Below are 13,687 nucleotides of genomic sequence, written 5' to 3' on the forward strand. Positions count from 1 at the left end.
CAAGTCTATGATTGACTCATTCACCAACGAACCAATGTGTACTCTGCTGGCCAAGCAACAAGACTACGTTTGGGCGGAATACCGTATACCGGGGTATTTTGAAATACCAACATAATGATTTTTAATATCTAGGATGTGCCAAGAAAATGCTCTGCATTTGGTTTACTAACTTGCTAGCTTGCAAGATAAAGCTTCTTGGTTACAGCAGAGACAGATCAATCCTCTCCTGTATCAAGATTCCTACTGTCTAATATTTGTTTTGTGCGTGCAGCAAACTGAGTAACCTTTTGAGAAAGTTGTCAAACTTTATGAGCTGGGTTGTCTGGCCTTGCAATTTGTTTGTTCGCTTGTGCTTGTTAGCATTTAGCTAGCATCTGCTATGAGAATTCCTTAGTACTTTCTTAGCATAATTGTTCGTTTTTAGATTGGAACAAAATGGCACCCCTTGTGTTATACCATATAAAACATTTGCATAGCACCCAACCCTTACTAAGACTCATTGTAAAATGTGTGGTCCTATTCGCTTAATTCACACACCACAACACGTCACTTCCGGCTGCACTAAAATGAGGCTAGAGTGGGAAACCGAGACCAGAAACCTAGGCAACGCAGTCAAACATGTCATACTGCTGCGTCCCTGGATGTAACTCCTACAAAGGAGGGAGTCAAGTTGAATGAACTTTTCACTGTTTCCCCAAAGACCCTGCACTACGACGCCAATGGGTGGTCAAAAATAAAATTGATGTCGGGACACATTTTGAAGGTAAGATTGTTCACGTTAACGTTGCTGCTTAGCTAGCTAGCCAGCTAGGCTAACACTGCCACCAGTTAGCTGAGAATGGCTAACGATGGCCAACTTAGTAGCTAGCTTTGTATCTTACCAACATAGCTAGTTCTGAAGCTTGACAACTACAGTGGATGAATATTTCCCTACACAGATAACTGATAACACTAAAGTGTGTTCAAAACACTTTGTGGACTAATTTTAAAATACAATAATGTGGGAAACTGATTCCAAGCGAGCAGGTTGTGCAGACTGTGTTAACCTGGACGTCCACTCCAAAGCCTGGTAGGAGGACCATCATCAGAACAGCTGCAGGGTAGGCCTATCTAGCGTATGTTTACCCCGAAACTAGGTAGACTCCTTAATCAACCGTAATGTATTTTTCTGTGTTGTCTGTCATCTTTTCTGTAATTTTCAATAGTTCATTGTCGATTTATGTAACCTAACCTTTATATATATATATATATATGAGGTATTTGGTTTAACCTGTCAATAGTTCCCAATTATAATCTTTCACAATGAATACTCAGTTTCTGCCCCATCTACTCTAACTTGCATGGCCTGTATGTAGAGTTTCTGTCAGTTTCACTAACAGAAAAGGAACTCCCAAGTATTAATTTGCATGGCCTGTATTTGGAATAGAAGCTGTAGAGCTGGTAGTATTCATTTTAAACGCATTTTCACATTTTCACCTTGCAGTTCTGGCGATGAGGTGGAGACAAGCGTACCCTGACCATCCGTTACGATCAGAATCCTCTGCCTGAGGCGGAGCCGCTTGAAGAGGCGCGCAAACGAGGCAAACCAGTTCCTCCTGCAACTCGTCTTGTGTGACAACAACAAAGTAATGTGTTACACTGGATTTAGGGTCTACCGTACTCTAAAAGCAGAAACAGATTAACACACACTTAAACTCGACTTTAGCGCTTAACCTTAATGGATCAGTGCTTCCTCTTTCTGTGCTGTGTTAAACTGGGCTTCCTTAAACTGGAGTTAGCTGTTTCAATGCATCACAGTCCACGGTCAGCAGGATATGTACTGAAATGCATGTGCAAAGGCCTAGCTCAGAAACACTAACTATACTGAACAAAAATATAATCGCAACATGCAACAATTTCATTGATTTTTACTGAGTTACAGTTCATATAAGGAAATCAGTCAATTAAGATAAAATCATTAGGCCCGAATCTATGAATTTCCAATGACATCTATGCAGCTGTTGGTCACATACCAAAAAAAATGGGCCTCAGGATCTCGTCACGGTATTTTTGTGCATTCAAATTGCCATCGATAAAATGCATTTGTGTTCGTTGTCTGTAGTTTATGCCTTCCCATGCCATAACCCTCGCCCACACAACGCCATACACGTGGTCTGCGGTTGTGAAGCCGGTTGGACATGCTGGCAAATTCTCTAAAACGCTTATGGTAGAGAAATTTCACATTCAATTCTCTGGCAACAGCTCTGGTGGACATTCCTGCAGTCAGCATGCCAATTGCACGCTCCCTCAACTTGACATCTGTGGCATTGTGTTGTGACAAAAATGCACATTTTAGAGTGGCCTTTTTATTCTCTACAGCACAATATGCACCTGTGTAAAGATCATGCTGTTTAGCTTGTTAGCAACCTGTAAACAGGTTCAAAATCAGACAAGGACATCACTAGACAGTCAGGGATTCTTCCTCTTCTGGAGGAGGGAGATGATGGCCAATAAACACTTCCTTATTAAGGACCTTCTGTCGTATTAAGGCATCTTTGTTAATTTCACCATTTTAGCCAAGGTGATAATCTAGCCCTGGATCATGACTCCCGATCCATTACATTACACATACATCATTGGATGACGGCGTCTTCTGTACAGGGGTGTTTTGTATATATTGTAATGGTAGGCTCCTTGAGAGTACGTCTTGGGCTAGGGATAATCTAGAAAATGTACATTTTATAAAATGTTTACATAAAATAATGTACTTTGTTTAGTTGTATAACCTATTCATTAACCCATACAAAAAAATCATACATGTTTGTACTCTAACAATAAACTATGATAAATTCATCCTGCGTAGCTGTTATTTTTACTTGCATATAGCTAGTATGAAATGCTGGGGGGAAAAATAAAATAATAAATCGCCCAACTCGCGCTTCATCTTTCCCCACTTGTCTGCATTTGAAAGTTTCTCTCCAGCTGATAGTTGTTGTTGCACATCACAAAAAAGTCACACAATTTGGTTCCTGTGGTAATTGTGATTCTGTTTCAAGGAGAAAGCACCATCTGCATTTGAAGTGAGGTATGGACAACCCTTGTAGCTGTTCTGATCTGGCCATTAAAAAAAAAAAGAAGACATGAGAAGGAGTCTCAGAGTCTGATAAGTCAATACAGAGTCCAAGAACAAGAATGATGCTTTTCCCCCACCGCCTATACACAAAGGTTGATGGGGATGAATGGCAACTTAATTTTGTCGTCTGAGAACTGATTACGCTCCATATGTTCCCCAAGGACTGGTTTAAAATCCTGGTCGCAGCGCCAGCGCATTTCTACTATTACTGTCAATGACAACCACATGTTTCTGTTGAGACGTGACACCAAGGCTGACTAGGTGTGTTTACAATATGATGAAAGCTGATATGTGACTGGGATTGCCATTTTATTTTGGATGGGGAAGAGGCAATCCCCTCAGCCAATTCAATAAGCCTCCTAGTCACTTGGGGAAAAAAAATCTAATTTCTCTAGATAGCCCTTCTTACATCAGCAGATGTCTCAAAGTGCTGTACAGAAGCCCAGCCTAAAACCCCAAACAGCAAGCAATGCAGGTGTAGAAGCACGGCGGCTAGGGAAAACTCCCTAGCAAGGCCAAAACCTAGGAAGAAACCAGGCTATGAGGGGTGGCCAGTCCTCTTCTGGCTGTGCCGGGTGGAGATTATAACAGAAAATGGACAAGATGTTCAAATGTTCATAAATGACCAGCATGGCCAAATAATAATAATCACAGTAGTTGTCGAGGGTGCAACAAGTCAGCACCTCAGGAGTAAATGTCAGTTGGCTTTTCATAGCCAATCATTAAGAGTATGTCTACCGCTCCTGCTGTCTCTAGAGAGTTGAAAACAGCAGGTCTGAGACACGTAGCACGTCCGGAAAACAGGTCAGGGTTCCATAGCCGCAGGCAGAACAGTTGAAACTGGAGCAGCAGCACAGACAGGTGGACTGGGGACAGCAAGGAGTCATCATGCCAGGTAGTCCTGAGGCATGGTCCTAGGGCTCAGGTCCTCCGAGAGAGAGAAAGAAAGAGAGAATTAGAGAGCATACTTAAATTCACACAGGACAAGACAGGAGAAGTACTCCAGATATAACAGACTGAACCTAGCCTCCCGACACAAACTACTGCAGCATAAATACTGGAGGCTGAGACAGGAGGGGTCAGGAGACACTGTGGCCCCATCGGATGATACCCCCAGACAGGGCCAAACAGGCAGGATATAACTCCACCCACTTTGCCAAAGCACAGCCCCCACACCACTAGAGGGATATCTTCAACCACCAACTTACCATCCTGAGACAAGGCCAAGTATAGCCCACAAAGATCTCCACCACGGCACAACCCAAGGGGGGAGGGGGGGGGGGGGGGGGGGGGGGGGGGGGGGGGCAACCCAGACAGGAAGATCATGTCAGTGACTCAACCCACTCAAGTGACGCACCCCTCCTAGGGACTGCATGGAAGAGCACCAGTAAGCCAGTGACTCAGCCCCTGTAATAGGGTTGGAGGCAGAGAATCCCAGTGGAGAGAGGGGAACCGGCCAGGCAGAGACGGCAAGGGCTGTTCGTTGCTCCAGAGCCTTTCCGTTCACCTTCACACTCCTGGGCCAGACTACACTCAATCATATGACCTACTGAAGAGATGAGTCTTCAATAAAGACTTAAAGGTTGAGACTGAGTCTGCGTCTCTCACATGGGTAGGCAGACCATTCCATAAAAATTTAACTCTATAGGAGAAAGCCCTGCCTCCAGCTGTTTGCCTAGAAATTCTAGGGACAATTAGGAGGCCTGCGTCTTGTGACCGGAGTGTACGTGTAGGTATGTACGGCAGGACCAAATCGGAAAGATGGGTAGGAGCAAGCCCATTTAATGCTTTGTAGGTTAGCAGTAAAACCTTTAAATCAGCCCTTGCCTTAAAAGGAAGCCAGTGTAGGGAGGCTAGCACTGGAGAAATATGATCAAATTTTGGGGTTCTAGTCAGGATTCTAGCAGCCGTATTTAGCACTAACTGAAGTTTATTTAGTGATTTATCCGGGTAGCCGGAAAGTAGAGCATTGCAGTAGTCTAACCTAGAAGTAACAAAAGCATGGATTAATTTTTCTGCATCATTTTTGGACAAAGTTTCAGATTTTTGCAATGTTACGTAGATGAAAAAACCTGTCCTTGAAACAGTCTTGATATGTTCGTCAAAAGAGAGATCAGGGTCCAGAGTAACGCCGAGGTCCTTCACAGTTTTATTTGAGACGACTATACAACCATCAAGACTAATTGTCAGATTAAACATAAGATCTCTTTGTTTCTTGGGACATAGAACAAGCATCTCTGTTTTGTCCGAGTTTAAAAGTAGAACGTTTGCAGCCATCCACTTCCTTATGTCTGAAACAGGCTTCTAGCAAGGGCAATTTTGGGGCTTCTCCATGTTTCATTGAAATGTACAGCTGTGTGTCATCCGCACAGCAGTGAAAGTTAACATTATGTTTTCAAATGACATCCCCAAGAGGTAAAATATATAGTGAAAACGATAGTGGTCCTAAAACAGAACCTTGAGGAACACTGAAATTTACAGCTGATTTGTCAGCGGACAAACCATTCAGAGACAAACTGATATCTTTCCGACCGATAAGATCTAAACCAGGCCAGAACTTGTCCGTGTAGACCAATTTGGGTTTCCAATCTCTCCAAAAGAATGTGGTGATCGATGGTATCAAGTGTCTCTTAAGCAGCTCTTTCAGTAGTTTAGTTGGTATAGGATCCAGTATGCAGCTTGAAGGTTTAGAGGCCATGATTATTTTCATCATTGTGTCAAGAGATATAGTACTAAAACACTTAAGTGTCTCTCTTGATCCTAGGTCCTTGCAGAGTTGTGCAGACTCAGGACAGCTGAGCTTTGGAGGAATACGCAGATTTAAAGAGTCTGTAATTTGCTTTAATGATCATGATCTTTTCCTCAAAGTTCATGAATTTATTACTGCTGAAGTGAAAGCCATCCTCTCTTGGGGAATGCTGCTTTTCAGTTAGCTTTGCGACAGTATCAAATATAAATTGCTGATTTGTTCTTATTTTCCTCAATTAAGTTGGAAAAATAGGATGATCGAGCAGCAGTGAGGGCTCTTCGATACTGCACGGTACTGTCTGTCCAAGCTAGTCGGTAGACTTCCAGTTTGGTGTGGCGCCATTTCCGTTCCAATTTTCTGGAAGCTTGCTTCAGAGCTCTGGTATTTTCTGTATACCAGGGAGCTAGTTTCTTATGACAAATGTTTTTAGGGGTGCAACTGCATCTAGGGTATTGCGCAAGGTTAAATTGAGTTCCTCAGTTAGGTGGTTAACTGATTTTTGTCCTCTGACGTCCTTGGGTAGGCAGAGGGAGTCTGGAAGGGCATCAAGGAATCTTTGGGTTGTCTGAGAATTTATAGCACGACTTTGTGCTCCTTGGTTGGTCTGAGCAGATTATTTGTTGCCATTGCAAACATAATAAAATGGTGGTCCAATAGTCCAGGATTATGAGGAAAAACATTAATATCCACAACATTTATTCCATGGGACAAAACTAGGTCCAGAGTATGACTGTGACAGTGAGTAGGTCCAGAGACATGTTGGACAAAACCCACTGAGTCAATGATGGCTCCGAAAGCCTTTTGGAGTGGGTCTGTGGACTTTTCCATGTGAATATTAAAATCACCAAAAATTAGATTATTATCTGCTTTGACTAGAAGGTCCGATAGGAATTCAGGGAACTCAGTGAGGAACGTTGTATACGGCCCAGGAGGCCTGTAAACAGTAGCTATAAAAAGTGATTGAGTAGGCTGCATAGATTATGACTAGAAGCTCAAAAGATGAAAACGTTTTTTTTGTTTTTGTAAATTGAAATTTGCTATCGTAAATGTTAGCAACACCTCCGCCTTTGCGGGATGCACAGGGGATATGGTCACTAGTGTAACCAGGAGGTGAGGCCTCATTTAACACAGTAAATTCATCAGGTTTAAGCCATGTTTCAGTCAGGCCAATCACATCAAGATTATGATCAGTGATTAGTTCATTGACTATAACTGCCTTTGAAGTGAGGGATCTAACATTAAGTAGCTCTATTTTGAGATGTGAGGTAGCACGATCTCTTTCAATAATGGCAGGAATGGAGGAGGTCTTTATTCTAGTGAGATTGCTAAGGCGAACACCGCCATGTTTAGTTTTGCCCAACCTAGGTCGAGGCACAGACACGGTCTCAATGGAGATAGCTGAGCTGACTACACTGACTGCTAGTGGCAGACTCCACTAAGCTGGCAGGCTGGCTAACAGCATGCTGCCTGGCCTGCACCCTATTTCATTGTGGAGTTAGAGCCCTGTCTATGTTGGTAGATAAGATGAGAGCACCCCTCCAGCTAGGATGGAGTCTGTTACTCCTCAACAGGCCAGGCTTGGTCCTGTTTGTGGGTAAGTCCCAGAAAGAGGGCCAATTATCTACAAATTCTATCTTTTGGGAGGGGCAGAAAACAGTTTTCAACCAGCGATTGAGTTGTGAGACTCTGCTGTAGAGCTCATCACTCCCCCTAACTGGGAGGAGGCCAAAGACAATTACTCGATGCCGACATCTTTCTAGCTGATTTACACGCTGAAGCTATGTTGCGCTTGGTGACCTCTTGACTGTTTCATCCTAACATCGTTGGTGATCATACACCCCCGGTAAACAGTGTATGATCGCTGGATGATTCCTTTTAAGTCTAATACTGCGGGTAATGGAGTCGCCAATGACTAGGGTTTTCAATTTGTCAGCGCAAATGGTGGGAAGCTTCGGCGTCTCAGACCCCGTAATGCAGGGGTGTCAAACTCATTCCACGGAGGGCCTAGTGTCTGCAGGTTTTTGGTTTTTCCTTTCAATAAGCCCTAGACAACCAGGTGTGGGGAGTTCCTAACTAATTAGTGATGTTAATTCATCAATCAAGTATAAGGGAGGAGCGAAAACCCGCAGACACTCGGCCCCCCGTGGAATGAGTTTGACACCTGTGCCGTAATGGGAGGAGTAGAGACCAGAGAAGGCTCGGCCTCTGACTCCCGACTCTCTGCTTAATAGGGAGAACCGGTTGAAAGTTTCTGTCGGCTGATTGAGCGACACCGGTTGAGCATTCCTACAGCATTTCCCTCCAGAAGCCATGAGAAAGTTGTCCGGCTGCGGGGACCATGCGAGGAGATTTATACTAACGTTACTATCTGTACTCACTGGTGGCACAGACACTGTTTCATCCTTTCCTACACTGAAATTACCCTTGCCTAACGTTTGCGTCTGAAGCTGGGCTTGCAGCACAGCTATCCTCGCCGTAAGGCGATCGTTCTCCTGTATATTATGAGTACAGCGACTGCAATTAGAAGGCATCATGTTAATGTTACTTAGCTTCGGCTGTTGGAAGTCCTGATCCATGTCCAGATAAAGCGTCCGGAGTGAAAAAGTTGAATGAAAAAAAAAGTTGAGTGAGTGAAAAACTAAAAATATAAACGGTAATTAAAAACTAAAAAACGTAAAGATGTCAGGTAGCAAAGTAAGGTTGGCAACAAAACGCACAGCAACACGTAAACAAGTCTGCAAGTTGTGACCCGAAAGTATAAATAAAATGGTCTGATTGGCTTTCCTCAAGTTAGTGTTTGGCTGGAGTGTAGGTTTAAATAAAGGAGACATGCGTTATCTTTTAATGCCTGTGTCAATTAACACTGTGTAGTCTTGTGTCAATCAACACATCCCATACTAAGAGGATGATCTCCATGCTGGCTCCTAACGGTACATCTGTTGGTATACAGTTACCAAATCTTGTCAGTGGCCACTTTTCTATCCACAGTACTCATGTGAGTAAAGTCACTGTAAAAAAAATGAAACTCACAACAGCTGTGATGGAAACAGGAAGTTTCGGTACAATTGCATATATTCAGACATAATTTGTTCATTTGACATGGTGGGATATTTTTGTCTGTAAAATGTATTATGCGAGAAATGGCGGCGGGAAACGCCTTTTATGCGCAAATACTGATAAAGTCGAAAGTCAACATGGAGTCACGCGATGATATGGTGTGTGTGTGGTCCTCCCACTATGACTCGGAAGCATGCAGTTTATTAGGCTACAGATTAAATAAATGATGAACTTCACAGTTCATCATGGTGAACGTGCAAGGTGATGAGCTTGATGCTCCTTTCCAATAAATATTGAGGGTCTTATTCTGGTGACATGATGATCGATGCTTGTCTGCTGTTTTGACAAATATAAGATCAATCAAATTTGATTTATAAAACCCTTTTAACATCAGCCGATGTCACAAAGTGCTATACAGAAACCCAGCCTACAACCCCAAACGGCAAGCAATGCAGAAGCATGGTGGCTAGGAAAAACTCCCTAGAAAGACTGGAAACTAGGGAGGAACCAGGCTCTGAGGGGTGGCCAGTCCTCTTCTGGCTGTGCCCGGTTGAGATTATAACAGTACATGGCCAAGATGTTCATAGATGACCAGCAGGGTCAAATAATAATCAGTGGTTGTAGAGAGAGAGGGAGAGAGAGACCCATCAGTAGAGTTAAATGTGATGGAAACCCATTTAACTTGTTGGTTTTTTAAACTCGGTACATGGGAATTTAACAGTCTTTTTTTTTTTGTGTGTGTGTGTTTTTATGTGCACTGTCATCACACACAGCCTTTTATCTGCAAAAAAATGATGTTTGATGGAAAAATCTCTTTTATTTCACCTTTATTTAACCAGGTAAGCTAGTTGAGAACAAGTTCTCATTTACAACTGCGACCTGGCCAAGATAAAGCAAAGCAGTGCGACAGAAACAACAACACAGAGTTACACATGGAATAAACAAGCGTACAGTCAATAACGCAATAGAAAAAAAAGAAATTCTATATACAGTGTGTTCAAATGGCATGAGGTGGTAAGGCAATAAATAGGACATTGTAGCGGAGTAATTACAATTTAGCAGATTAACACTGGAATGATAGATGAGCAGATGATGGTGTGTAAGTAGTGATACTGGTGTGCAAAAGGGCAGCAAAGTAAATAAAAACAATATGGGGGATGAGGTAGGTAGATTGGGTGGGCTATTTACAGATGGACTATGTACAGCTGCAGCGATCGGTTAGCTGCTGAGATAGCTTAATAGCTTTAAAGTTAGTGAGGGAAATGCAAGTCTCCAGCTTCAGCAATTTTTGCAATTTGTTCCAGTCACTGGCAGCAGAGGAAAGGCGGCCATAGGAGGTGTTGGCTTTGGGGATGACCAGTGAGATATACCTGCTAGAGCGCGTGCTACGGGTGGATGTTGTTATCGTGACCAGTGAGATGAGATAAGGTGGAGCATTACCTAGCATAGACTTGTAGATGACCTGGAGCCAGTGAGTCTGGCGACGAATATGTAGCGAGGGCCAGCCGACTAGAGTATACAGGTCGCAGTGGTGGGTGGTATAAGGTGATTTGGTAACAAAACGGATGGCACTGTGATAGACTACATCCAATTTGCTGAGTAGAGTATTGGAAGCTATTTTGTAGATGACATCGCCGAAGTCAAGGATCGGTAGGATAGACAGTTTTACTAGGGTAAGTTTGGCGGCGTGAGTGAAGGAGGCTTTGTTGCGAAATAGGAAGCCAATTCTAGATTTGTTTTTGGATTGGAGATGTTTGATATGAGTCTTGAAGGAGAGTTTAGTCTAGTCAGACACCTAGGTATTTGTAGTTGTCCACGTATTCTAGGTCAGAACCATCTAGCGTAGTGATGCTAGTCGGGCGGGCGGGTGCGGGCAGCGAACGGTTGAAAAGCATGCATTTGGTTTTACTAGCGTTTAAGAGCAGTTGGAGGCCACAGAAGGTGTGTTCTATGGCATTGAAGCTAATTTGGAGGTTAGTTAAGACCGTGTCCAAAGAAGGGCCAGATTTATACAGAATGGTGTCGCCTGCGTAGACGTGGATCAGGGAATCACCCGCAGCAAGAGCGACATCGTTGATATATACAGAGAAAAGAGTCGGCCTGAGAATTGAACCCTGTGGTACCCCCATAGAAACTGCCAGAGGTCCGGGCAACAGGCCCTCCGATTTGACACACTGAACTCTGAGAAGTAGTTGGTGAACCAGGCGAGGCAGTCATTTGAGAAAGCAAGGCTATTGAGTCTGCCAATAAGAATATGGTGATTGACAGAGTCGAAAGCCTTGGCCAGGTCGAAGACGGCTGCACAGTACTGTCTTTTATCGATGGCGGTTATGATATCGTTTAGAAAGAGAAGGTCCAGATTGTCTAGCCCAGCTGATTTTTACAGATCCAGGTTTTGCAGCTCTTTCAGAACATCTGCTATCTGGATGAAGGAGAAGCTGGGGAGGCTCGGGCAAGTAGCTGCGGGGGGTGCGGCGCTGTTGGCCGGGGTTGGGGTAGCCAGGAGGAAAGCATGGCCAGCCGTAGAGAAATGCTTATTGAAATTCTCGATTATCATGGATTTATCGGTGGTGACCGTGTTACCTAGCCTCAGTTCAGTGGGCAGCTGGGAGGAGGTGATCTTGTTCCCCATGTACTCGAGTGTCCCAAAATTTTTGGGAGTATATCGCAGGGACTATTCGATGCTATTGCAGTCCGCCACAGGATGTTTTTGTGCTGGTAGTCAGGTCTGGAGTGAACCAAGGGCTATATCTGTTCTTAGTTAAAAAAAAATTGAAAGGGGCATGCTTATTTAAGATGGTTAGGAAATTACTTTTAAAGAACAACCAGGCATCCTCGACTGACGGGTTGAGGTCAATATCCTTCCAGGATTCCCAGGCCAGGTCGATTAGAAAGGCCTGCTCGCAGAAGTGTTTTAGGGAGCGTTTGACAGTGATGAGGGGTGGTCGTTTGACCGCGGACCCATAGTGGATGCAGGCAAAGAGGCAGTGATCGCTGAGATCCTGATTGAAAACAGCAGAGGTGTATTTGGAGGGCAAGTTGGTCAGGATAATATCTATGAGGGTGCCCATGTTTACGGATTTAGGGTTGTACCCTGGTGGTTTCCTCGATAATTTGTGTGAGATTGAGGGCATCTATCTTAGATTGTAGGACTTCTGGGGTGTTAAGCATATCCCAATTTAGGTCACCTAACAGAACAAACTCTGAAGATAGATTGGGGGAAATCAATTCACATATGGTGTCCAGGGCACAGCTGGGAGCTGAGGGGGGGTCTATAACAGGCGGCAACAGTGAGAGACTTATTTCTGGAGAGATTCATTTTTAAAATTAGAAGCTCGAACTGTTTGGGCATAGACCTGGATTCTGTCGCAAATTGAATGGAAACCTAGCTACTGACGACTGACTCTATTAACATGCTGAAACAAAGTGTTGCTGTTACACTGCATTAGACTTTATTAAATGCATAGGTAGTGACCCAGTGCTCTCTCTCTGTGTGTGTGTGTGTGTACACAGTGTGGAGACGTGCTCTATGAGAAGAGACACTATGAGAAGGCCCACTGGGCGTGTATCACGGTTCATGAGGACACCTACGAGCAGAGCATCTGTTACGGCTTCATGAAGCTCATGAGATACATCTGCCAGCAGAACTCCTCAGGTGAGTCCAAAACCGCCTTCATAGGAGTCATTGGGCCTATATTCTTCTAACCTTACCCTTGTTTAGCCAAGTCTAGTTCATTTTACATTACATTTACATTTAAGTCATTTAGCAGACGCTCTTGTCCAGAGCGACTTACAAATTGGTGCATTCACCTTATGATATGCAGTGGAACAACCACTTTACAATGGTGCATCTGAATCTTTTAAGGGGGGGGGGGGGTTAGAAGGATTACTTTATCCTATCCTAGGTATTCCTTAAAGAGGTGGGGTTTCAGGTGTCTCCGGAAGGTGGTGATTGACTTCGCTGACCTGGCGTCGTGAGGGAGTTTGTTCCACCATTGGGGTGCTAGAGCAGCGAACAGTTTTGACTGGGCTGAGCGGGAACTGTACTTCCTCAGAGGTAGGGAGGCGAGCAGGCCAGAGGTGGATGAACGCAGTGCCCTTGTTTGGGTGTAGGGCCTGATCAGAGCCTGAAGGTACGGAGGTGCCGTTCCCCTCACAGCTCCGTAGGCAAGCACCATGGTCTTGTAGCGGATGCGAGCTTCAACTGGAAGCCAGTGGAGAGAGCGGAGGAGCGGGGTGACGTGAGAGAACTTGGGAAGGTTGAACACCAGACGGGCTGCGGCGTTCTGGATGAGTTGTAGGGGTTTAATGGCACAGGCAGGGAGCCCAGCCAACAGCGAGTTGCAGTAATCCAGACGGGAGATGACAAGTGCCTGGATTAGGACCTGCGCCGCTTCCTGTGTGAGGCAGGGTCGTACTCTGTGAATGTTGTAGAGCATGAACCTACAGGAACGGGTCACCGCCTTGATGTTAGTTGAGAACGACAGGGTGTTGTCCAGGATCACGCCAAGGTTTTTAGCACTCTGGGAGGAGGACACAATAGAGTTGTCAACCGTGATGGCGAGATCATGGAACGGGCAGTCCTTCCCCGGGAGGAAGAGCAGCTCCGTCTTGCCGAGGTTCAGCTTGAGGTGGTGATCCGTCATCCACACTGATATGTCTGCCAGACATGCAGAGATGCGATTCGCCACCTGGTTATCAGAAGGGGGAAAGGAGAAGATTAATTGTGTGTCGTCTGCATAGCAATGATAGGAGAGACCATGTGAGGA

The 13,687-nt window shown here is 44.5% G+C and overlaps 1 protein-coding gene and 1 long non-coding RNA gene across 2 annotated transcripts in view; both read left to right on the top strand.

The window, feature by feature from the left end:
* Positions 1-13,687, top strand: part of LOC129811350 (heme-binding protein 1-like) — a 35,309-nt gene that overhangs the window by 16,765 nt on the left and 4,857 nt on the right. Inside the window, exon 3 of the mRNA XM_055862583.1 lies at positions 12,432-12,573. Within this exon, the coding sequence (XP_055718558.1) occupies positions 12,432-12,573 (142 nt within the window). The remainder of the gene's footprint in view (positions 1-12,431; positions 12,574-13,687) is intronic.
* Positions 6-2,832, top strand: LOC129811353 (uncharacterized). The gene is made up of 2 exons (XR_008752868.1): positions 6-1,100; positions 1,484-2,832. It is a non-coding gene; the product is annotated as an uncharacterized LOC129811353 (long non-coding RNA).

This window comes from Salvelinus fontinalis, chromosome 15 (genome assembly GCF_029448725.1).
Source record: "Salvelinus fontinalis isolate EN_2023a chromosome 15, ASM2944872v1, whole genome shotgun sequence".
Classification (NCBI taxonomy): domain Eukaryota; kingdom Metazoa; phylum Chordata; class Actinopteri; order Salmoniformes; family Salmonidae; genus Salvelinus; species Salvelinus fontinalis.